This window comes from Oryctolagus cuniculus, chromosome 6 (genome assembly GCF_051225735.1).
Source record: "Oryctolagus cuniculus isolate XC-2025 breed Fujian yellow rabbit chromosome 6, ASM5122573v1, whole genome shotgun sequence".
In the NCBI taxonomy this organism is placed as follows: Eukaryota; Metazoa; Chordata; class Mammalia; order Lagomorpha; family Leporidae; genus Oryctolagus; species Oryctolagus cuniculus.
This window is the reverse complement of record NC_142872.1, coordinates 24,232,207-24,242,739: the sequence shown is the minus strand read 5'-3', so window position 1 is coordinate 24,242,739 and position 10,533 is coordinate 24,232,207. Positions and strand designations below refer to the sequence as shown.

At 41.6% G+C, this 10,533-nt stretch overlaps 1 protein-coding gene across 4 annotated transcripts in view; it reads right to left on the bottom strand.

The window, feature by feature from the left end:
• Positions 1 to 3,114: 3,114 nt before the first annotated feature.
• SEC24A (SEC24 homolog A, COPII component) overlaps positions 3,115 to 10,533 on the bottom strand; it is a 93,598-nt gene continuing 86,179 nt past the window's right edge. For all 4 annotated transcript variants that reach the window (XM_070076102.2, XM_002710215.6, XM_051844220.3 and 1 more), the window contains exons 20-23: positions 10,167 to 10,271; positions 9,760 to 9,852; positions 6,776 to 6,879; positions 3,115 to 5,995 (exon numbers count right to left, since the gene is read on the bottom strand). In XM_070076102.2, coding sequence (XP_069932203.2) covers positions 5,881 to 5,995; positions 6,776 to 6,879; positions 9,760 to 9,852; positions 10,167 to 10,271 — 417 coding nt within the window. In that variant the 3' untranslated portion in view covers positions 3,115 to 5,880. The remainder of the gene's footprint in view (positions 5,996 to 6,775; positions 6,880 to 9,759; positions 9,853 to 10,166; positions 10,272 to 10,533) is intronic.

The following is a 10,533-nucleotide window of genomic DNA, read 5'->3' as shown; positions in this document are numbered from 1 at the left end:
TCTCCCAGGAGCGGGGCCCGAGCACTTGGCCGTCTTCAGCACCAGGCCGGGCGCCGCCTGGACTGGAAGCGGGGCTCCTGCACCCACATGGGCGACATGGATGGTGTTCCAGGCTCCTGGCTTCAGGGCGGCCCTTTCTCTGTAACTCTGCCTTTCAAATAAATAATTTTTAAGGAAAAAAAAAAGCGTCTTTATAAAAAATTACTCAAGTAGCTAAGTAATTTTTCCCTAACCGTAATATCAAAGTATTTATGTTAACTTTTGGTACAGCTATAAATACTCCAAAACAAAATATGCAAAATCATCTGAAATTAGATTTCACGCTGCTGGCTACTCGACTGTGAGTTGGGCCCAGCAGGTCCCCGGGGACCTCTACAGCTGCCAGAGGGCTCTGCGGACGTCATCACATACTTCGGTCTTTTCCCGGGTTCACTTCGGCTCTGACTCTACCTTTTTCATCCCAATCCAAACTGCAGAAAAGCAACAGGCAGGCTGTGATTTTCATTATACAAATGAAATAGTGCCAATTTGGGTGTGCATATTTTAAGGTTGTCCAGTTTCTATGAAGAGTAAGAAGAGGCATTTAGTATGTTCCGGGCCCGTGGCAGCTCTCTGCCTTCCCAGCTCTGCAGGGCAGCCTGAAGATGCGGATCTCCAGCACAGGCCTGCGCTGGCTTTGCAGCCTCAGACAAGGTGAGCGAAAATCGAAGAAAGCAAAATCCTTTCCTTCAAAGGACCCTAAAATCCCAATTTCAACAAGCATGAAGATACACAGTTAAATTCTTCCATTTGAATTAAAAGCTGACATAGGAATTCACACGAGGAAGTACTCATCTTGTAGTTTTAAAATGTGTCCACTGGGGCGCTGTGGCACAGCGAGTAGAACAGCAGCCTGCGGCGCCAGCGTCTCTCATGGGTGCCAGTTGGAGTCCTTGGTGCTCTACTTCCGATCCAGCTCCCTGCTAATGCGCCTGGGAAAGCAGTGGAAGATGGTCTAAGTCCTTGGCCCCTGTACCCACGTGGGAGACCCAGAAGAAGCTCCTGGCTTCTGGCTTTGGATCAGCCTAGCACTAGCCATTACAGCCATTTGGGGAGTGAACCACCAGATGGAAGCGTTCTCTATCTCTGCCTTTCAAATAAATAAATTAAAAAAAAAAGTATGTTTGAGATGCTCAGAAATAAAGCAAATTTGTATTTTTTATTTATTTGAGAGGCAGAGAGCGCTCATCTGTCTCCTGGTTCACTCCCCAAATGCCTGCAGTAGCCAGGGCTGAACCAAGGCTGCAACTGGTACTGGAGAACTCACTTGAGGTCTCCCACGTGGGTGGCAGGATCCCAGTGACCTGCACCATCACTGCTGCCTCCCGGGTGCACATTAGCAGGAAGCTGAGGTGAGGAGTCAGGAGCCAGAGGTGGATACTAAACCCAGGAACTCCAGTGTGGGATGTAGCCATCTTAACAAGCAGCCTAACCGTTAGGCCAAACACTCCCTCCCCCAAATAATTTTATTCATGAAATTAATCTACTGAACAAAAACAGAAATGAATCAGAAACATCTGGATATAAAAAAAATCAATCTTGGAAATAAAAAGTGTAGTCATGCAGTAATTTGGGAAATGGGCCAGAGAATGAAGTTCTGTCTGCATCTCAAATAGATAAAATTTATTAACATTAGTCATACAAATATAAAATACAGTAGCTAGGATCAAACTTGTCTGGACATGGTCAAGAAGAAATTAGCGAAAACACTCCTCCAACAGGAACTCTAGGGCTCACAGAGGGAATATAGGTAAGCAAAGAAAACAAAATGCCTGGCAATTTTCCAGAAGAGAAGATTGACCAGAATCTTCAAATTAATGTGCACTGTGGGGACAGGCCTTGTGGCACAAGAGGTTAAGTGGCCGCTTTGCACATGTGCGTCCCACACTGGAGTGCCTGGGCTTGAGTCCCAGTCATGCTTCCCATCTGGCTTCCTGGTCATACACACCCATGGAGGCAGATGAAGCTCAAGGACTTGAGTCCCTGCCACGCATGTGGGAGACTGCATGCAGTGCTGGGTTCCTGCCTCCTGCCAGAGCCTGCCCTGGCTGTGTGGGAATTGGGAGAGTAAACCAGCACACAGATCTCTCCAGCACTCAACCTTTCAGATAAACTTCAGAAACAAAAATCAATAAAGTGTGATCTGAATGATTAGCAGGAAAAAACAGTAAATTCCAAGTAATAAAAGCAACAGAACGATGTGGCCCGGGAGTGCAGTGGAGGATGGCCCAAGTCCTTGGGCCCTGCACCCCATGGGAGACCAGAAGAAGCACCTGGCTCCTGGCTTCGGATCAGCGAGGTGCGCCAGCTGCAGCGCACCAGCCACAGCCGCCATTTTGGGATGAACCAACAGAAAAGGAAGACCTTTCTCTGTCTCTCTCTCACTGTCCACTCTGCCTGTCCAAAAAAAAAAAAAAAAAAAGCAACAGAACGGGAAGGATAAAAGAGAAGTTTTACAAGCCAACAGAGATTATTTTTATTCTTATCAGTAACAAAAGGCCCAAAGACAATGACAAACTATCTTAATAATGCAGAGGGAAAAAATAACCTTCACGGGTCTAACCTCTACTGTGGCACAGTTGGTTAAAGCTACCACCTGCAGCGCAGGCATCCCATATGGGTACAGGTTCTAGTCCCCACTGCTCCACTTCTGATCCGGATCTCTGCTGTGACCAGGGAAAGCAGTAGAAGATGGCCCAAGTCCTTGGGCCCCTGCACCCACATGGAGACCCAGAAGAAGCTCCTGGCTGCTGGCTTCAGACAGGCTCAGCTCTGGTCGTTGCAGCCATTTGGGGAGTGAATCAGCAGATGGACGACCTCTCTCTCTCTGTCTCGACCTCTCTCTGTAACTCTGTCTCTCAAATAAATAAAGATAAATCTAAGGAAAAAATAACCTTCAGTCTGGAATTTCAAATCCTCTTATCCTTGTGGAATGAGCACCAAGCACTTGGCTCATGAGGCTCCAGACATCCACTGAGGAGACAAAGAGCTCTCAGCAACGGTCTCCATGAACTCCACTGGAGGCATAGCACGGCAAGTAGTTCGTATTACTTTAAATAACAAGTCACTGTCTGCAAGCTCTTTTAATTAACTTTATTGAATAGCCAAACTGATAAGTTAGCACAGATCAAACGATTGTTTGCATGGGTTACAAATGACTTTTTTTTTTTTTACAGGAATAAAACAGTGAAAATTACAAACTGTAAAAAGGAAGACGAATCTTGTCTAACATTTCCGAGAGGCAAGACTTAACACAGCACATGGAAGATCAATACATATTCAAATCTGAGAACGAGAATTTAATGTTACAATATTGTACACTACTTTACAAAATTAAAATTTCTATGTAAGGATTAGAGTTAACAAAATCTTAAAATCACATTTGGTGGTCCCCTAGATAATAGCTGTTATGCATCTTTGATTAGAAGAAATCTTTTATTCTAATTATTGCAAAACAGTCTATTAGACTCAATACATTACATTAAATTGAAAACAATGAAAATATATGCAAACTGAAATAAACAGTACTGCTCAAGTGAATATTAGTATGTCAGACTTACAGAAATGTCATTTTAAAAATTCTAGAAATTAGAAAAATATAGTACTTTTTATGGTAGAACTGCCATGCTCAGATTTAAATACCAAGATTGCCCTTGTCTGTCACATTAGTAGTTGTAGATCTGTAGAAAATTCAAGGATCTTTCATAATTTACAACTACAATAAAAAAAATATGGCATAGTGTAAATATTAGTTGCTTTACATCAAAAAGTAATAAGTTGATGGAAAGTAGTGCCCTACTGGAAAGAAAAAAATCAAACTAAAAAACACATTCAATATTGCAAAAAATAATTGCTTTATATCAATATCCCCAAGAGACTCATTGGTTCTCTCATTAATTGGAGAACAAATATTGTGAATCCTAACTAAAAGTATGTTTTTTTATGACCTGTTATAAAATTATTCTGGATTGCACATGTTATGTAATATCTAAAATAAATTTCCAAAGTAATTTTGTGAATTACGCTCGCAATGCAAGTAGCAATAACAAGTCATACCCACTCAGGGATGTCGTGAGGCACAAGGAAGGTTATCCTTAAAAGCACACACATCTCCCTCTAGAAGATTTCTTTAAAACTGCTAAGAAAGGACCCACAAATATCATTTAAAATTAGTTTGAGGAAAATTTGGGTTATTTTGAGAAACATCAGGATACAATGACTCTTTAGAAGAAGGGAAAATAAAAATTTATTTCAGTTTGCTACCATCTGAAAACTGCTTCTCAATAAACAAAGCATCTTTCAAGAAAACTTCGAGCTCAATGCGCCGCTTGCACACTGCAGCCCACCTTAACACTGCTTACGCGACGGTATTTCATAGAACGGTCACACGGACTCAGCCGCAGGCAGCTGTGCGCTTCAGCAGGACCCGCTTCTTCCCTACCCCAAACACCTCAGCTCAAGTCAGCTCACAGTGATGTAAACTTGAAAGTTGCTATCTCATTGGTGATCATGTAAGACTGTAAACACATTTTCTAACCCATTAATATAAACAAAAGATCTTTTCATCAAGTATTACTTATGAATATCTTTTAAGAAGTTCATATAAGATGAATCAGTGAAAACTGAGCCAAACTTTAAGATATTATCACAGCACTTTAAATATACAGATGTATAATTTACCTACTTGTAAACAAATTTCAATCAATAGTTTTGACTATTTCTCTAGCTGAATCAAAAAAGCAGTCTTACAAGTATGTTCAAAAATCAAGCTTCTTTCTTAACTTGAATATAATGGAATCATGTAATCTCAATTCCCACAAAATCAAACAGTAGCATTCAAGCTTTACTGTCATAAGAAATATGTGTTCTTGGATCTTAGAAGTGGGATCCAATTTAATTGCTAAACTCCATTGGAAAACGTTACTGATACAGTTGATTTGATACATCTGTGAAACCTTTAACTTCTTTCATCTCCATTTCATCCAAAATAACATTTTTATTATACAACACAGATCGGAAATGTATCAAATAAAAACCCAGTTAAAGGATCAAGATGAAGTTTCTCATCTTCCTGTTATCATTGCCAGTCCCAGTACAATTATGAAGACAGCTCAAACTCTTTGCACTGCAGAGTAAGTATGTCCAAGTCGTCTTCTGTCAAGTTAGAAAAATGCCTAGTTATCGTTTTCACTTCAAATCAAAGTGACTTTGTTCTTAAGAGAATACTGACAGACGTTAAAGCTTGAATGCGTTACTTCGCAGTCCTCTAAAGCTAGCTAGTTTATTCTAGATTTAGTTACATGATGATCCTTTTCCTTCCTTAAAAAAAGGAAAACATGGATGGGGAATAAATTCTAGTTTTCTATATTCTATTTACTTCTGAATTTTATTTTAAAAAGATCATTGTCGATGAATTTGATACTTCCCTGCAACACTTATGTAGTGAGGTTTTAAACGTAGCAGCCAAAAATTCAGAAAAATAAAAAATGAGAAATATACATGTAGACATAGAAGTCTTTATTTTACAAAATGTAGTTTGCCTCTGCAATATTGTCTTATCTCCATCCATGACAACTCAAACATAATTGGCAGCAAAGAAAAAAAGGTATCCAATCATATGTAGATATATTTTGTTTTGAAAAATACAGTATTTCAGAGTTGCATGTTTGATTCTCTGCTGTGGTCCTTTATTTGCTATAGTTTGTTGAAATCACAGTGAGAACATTTTAATTATCACATCAGTCCACGAACTTATAGAAAAGGAAGGTATTACACATTCCCAGGTATTTTGCATTATTGTGACTTTCCTTAGAAATAACAAAGTCATATTCCTTCATTTGTTCATTTATTCACTTGCTGCTGTATATGCAAAAGGAATTCATAGTAAGACAATGCAGATTCTGTTCTGTCTTCTACCATGTTTTGAAGAAAGTTTGCTTTCATTGGACTCTCATCCCTGAGGAATAAAAGACAAAAATATTTATTTACATTACATAAAACGTAACAGTAAAAGAGACGATGGATTTGTCACCAAGCTTTGACTTACTGTGATACTACCAGTGACATTCGCCACCCAGACATCTGCCTCTAGAGCCTTGCTGTGGGAATATCTGGTTGATTATGTAAAGTGCATGTTGTTTAGCAGGAAAAGTTTGCAGTGGAATGAGGATAAACAGTTAAGCTTTTTATTACCAAGTTCACTAAAAGTTTAGTAATTGCAATAATTACTAAACATAATTAAACATAATTTAGTTCATTTATTTATTGTTTTAAAGATGTATTTATTTATTTGAAAGTCAGAGCAGCAGAGATTGTCCACATGCTGGTTCACTCCCCCTATGTCTGTAACAAGAGCACGTAGCAGAGAGCTGGCCTGGAAGCGAACAGCTGCGATTTAAATCAGCACTCCAATATGGGATGTGGGCAATGCGAGAGGCAGCTCAATCAACTGCAGCACAACGCCAGCCCCAGTATCATTTATTGAGAAGGATTCTTTTCCATTTTTAGTTGTGTATTCTTATAAAAGATTTGCATGAGCATGAGGACACATACAAGGAAGCTTGAAAAAGCTTATGAAAAAACTATGTATGGATTTCAAACATATTGCACCAAAATAAACATCTTTTAAGTATATTTCCCACCAACTTTAAGGTCCTTATATATCTGTGATTCAAAACAAATTCTTGTAATGCCAAAAGAATTGTTTCACTAAAAACAAATGAAAAATTTAACTCACCTTATTACATAAAGTACTGGGAAGAATGGTCTTTGATCTCTAAGCCAAGAGATGAAAGCTATTATTCTGGCAGATTCCGGTGTATCAAGTTCTGGAAGGTCTGTCTGTTAGACAAAACCAATTATATCCAACTTAGTGTACATATCTAACGAATGCTCTATAGTACTTCTCCATTTTTAACATGTATATGATTCAACGAGTGATCTGCTTGATCGGCAATTATCTGTGAAGTATTCTACAATTCTACATTTCCAATCAACTGCTAGGTGATGCTACTGCTGCTGGCTAGGGACCACAACATTTTTTTTTTTTTTTTTTTGACAGGCAGAGTGGACAGTGAGAGAGAGAGACAGAGAGAAAATCTTCCTTTTTCTGTTGGTTCATCCCCCAGTGGCCGCTGTGGCCAGCGCACTGCGCTGATCCGAAGCCAGGAGCCAGGTGCTTCTCCTGGTCTCCCATGGGGTGCAGGGCCCAAGCATTTGGGCCATCCTCCACTGCACTCCTGGGCCACAGCAGAGAGCTGGCCTGGAAGAGGGGCAACTAGGACAGAATCCGGCACCCCGACCGGGACTAGAACTCAGGGTGCCAGCGCCGCAGGCAGAGGATTAGCCTACTGAGCTGTGGCGCCGGCCGGGACCACAACATTCTAAGAATCTAGAAAAAGGACTAGGCAAAAATTTTTTTTTAATTAATTAATCTATTTGAAAGGCAGAGTTACAGAGAGAGAAACAGATCTTCCATCAACTGGTTTACTCCCCAGATGGCTGTAATAGCCCAGGCTGAGCCAGGCCCAAACCAGGAGCCTGGAGCTTCCTCCAGGTCTCTCATGTGGGTGACAGGGACCCAAAGATGTGGGCCATCTTCTGCTGCTTTCCCAAGCGCATTAGCAGAGAGATGGATCAGAAGTGGAGCAGCTGTAAAAGTTTGCAGTGGAATGAGGAACTCAACTATGCCACAACACTGGCCCCTCTTTTTTTTTTTTTTTTTTAACTTAGAGACAGAAGGAGAAAGCATCCCATGTGCTGGTTCACTCCCTGAAAGCGTGCAGTATCGAGGACTGCAACAAGGCTGAAGCCAGTGGCTGAGAAGTCAATCCAGGTCTCCAAAACAGGTAGCAGGAACCCAACAACCTGAGCCATCATCAGTGCTCCCCTGGCTCCACAGGGTTCGTATCAAAGGAAGCTGGTTCAAAAGCCAGTAAATGGGCATCAAACCCAAGTACTCTAATATGGGATCAGGTATCATAACCACTAGGCCAAATGCCCACCTCGGCAAACTTCTTAAAGGACCAGCTAATCAACACTTAAAGCTCGTAGGTCATTTGATCTCCATCATAAATACTTAACTCTGCTGTTGTTAAACTGAAGTAGATCTAGGGGCCGGCGCTGTGGCACAGCGGGTTAATGCCCTGGCCTGAAGCACCGGCATCCCATATGGGTGCAAGTTCTAGTCCCGGCTGCTCCTCTTCTGATCCAGCTCTCTGCTATGGCTTGGGAAAGCAGTAGAAGATGGCACAAGTCCTTGGGCACTTACACCCACATGGGAGACCTGGAAAAGCTCCTGGCTCCTGGCTTCGGATCGGCACAGCTCCGGCCATTGCAGCCAATTGGGGAGTGAACCAGCGTTAGAAGATCTCTCTCTCTCTCTGCCTCTCCTCTCTCTGTAACTCTTGCAAATAAATAAATAAATCTAAAAAAAAAAAAAAAAAAAACTGGAGTAGATCTAGCAATACATAAGCAAACAGGCATGACTGTGCTCAAATAAGACCTCAATTACAGAAACAGGTGACAGTTCCTGTTGACTGAGCCCTGATCGAGACAGGAGCTTCTTCTGGGTCTCCAATGTGGGTACAGGGGGCCAAGCTCTTGGGCCATCTTTCACTGCTTTCCCAGGCACATTAGCAGAGAGCTGAACTGGAATTGGAGCAGCCTGGACTCGAACCAGTGCTATGTGGGATGCCAACACTGTGGGCAGCACTTTACCCGCTATGCTAAAGCACTGGCCTCCAGTCCTGACCTTAAGTAACCTCCTGCTCATCTTTTCGATTTGCTATGACACACAGAATTGATTGATTATTTGCAAGGCACACCAGCATGGAAAATAATTTAATTCTTACTACAAAACAGCAATTTAAAAGATCCTGCCAAAGAACAAGAAACCATTTGCCAAAAACACACAAGCAAAAAAGCAACAATGCTAATGCTGCATGTAATAAGCTATTCTTTTGGTTATTAACTCATTGTTTTCTTTCCAATGATTAAAATAATATTTGTTTTATTCTTTTGTTACAAGTTAATTTATTTGAAATGCAGTTATAGAGAGGGAGAGAGAGCAAGAGAGATCTTTCATCCCCTGGTTCGGTTCATACTCCAAATAGTGGCAATGGCTAGGGTTGGCCAGGCTGAAGCTAGAAGGCTAGAACGACATCCAGGTCTCCCACGTGGGTGGCAGGAGCCCAAGTACTTGGACCATTTTCCACTGCTCTCCTAGACATATGAGCAGGGAGCTGTATCGGAAGTGGAGCACCAGGGACTTGAACCATATGGGATACCTGCATTGCAGGTGGCAGTTTTAATCTGTTTTGCCACAACACCAGCACCCAGGATACCATTTTTCTTTCTTTTTATTTTTTTAAAGACTTATTTAAAATGAGTTACAGGGAGTGAGAGACAGAAAAAGACATCTTCCATGCACTGGCTCACTCTCTAAATGACTGCAATGACCAGAGAAGGCCAGACCAAAGCCAGGAGCCAGGAGCTTCATCCAGGTCTCCCACACGGGTAGCAGGGGCCCAAACACTTGGTCCATCCTCCACTGCTTTTTCCCAGGCCATCATCAGGGATCTGGATCAGAAGTGGAACAGCCAGGACACAAACTAGTGCCCCTATGAGATGCCAGCATTGCAGGCAGCGGCTTTACCTGCCACACCCAGGCCCCTGAACTGTAGTTTAAAGCTACTAATTACCATAGTAAAAGAGACTTACCATAATCTGTGGAATTGATGCATAGTTCTGAACTCCTAGAACCTGGGTGAGAAAACTCTGTGCACAATTTTTTCCAATCCAAAGCATCAGTACCTGAGGACATGAATGAAATTATTTTGAGAGAGCACACCAGTTAGACTCAACTTCACCCCCGAGAATGTTTCAGAAGATCCAAAGGAGAAGTGTATTCAGTGAACGCACACAGCCTTCAGTGGAACTGATAATTACTAATATTCATCACGATGAGCCACTTTACGCTGGGCATGAAACAAGGTGAACACAGATAAAGAGCAGAGGCTCAGGCGTATGGCATCTGCTGAGGAAGAGAGATGCTGAGTGGAAGGAAGCCAATGCTGAAAGACACACTAGGTGCAGCGACAAGGGTCAGCCGGAGTCCGCGCACTCACCGAGCCTGCGTCCATGAGGAAAGCTCCGTCTCTGCTCAGCTTTTCCACTGAAAGCTGAAGAAGAGGGGGCTGAGGTATGGTTCTATCACTGATGTTCAGGGCTCCCTGAGAATTAAGTACAAGAGCAAACCTTTCAGATACAGGTAATATGGAACCACAACTAAACAATAACAACAAAATTAAATGAACATTACCTTCAAGAATCTTGGCCTTTTTAAAGTAAATTATCATTATTTATGTTTAAACATAAAGAACACAAAGAACTATTTATCACCTATCTAAACAAAGATACTCTAAGTTTCAAGAAACTTCTAAATAACTTTTTTTTTTTTTTTTTTGAAAGTCATAGAGGAGAGGCATGGGATGC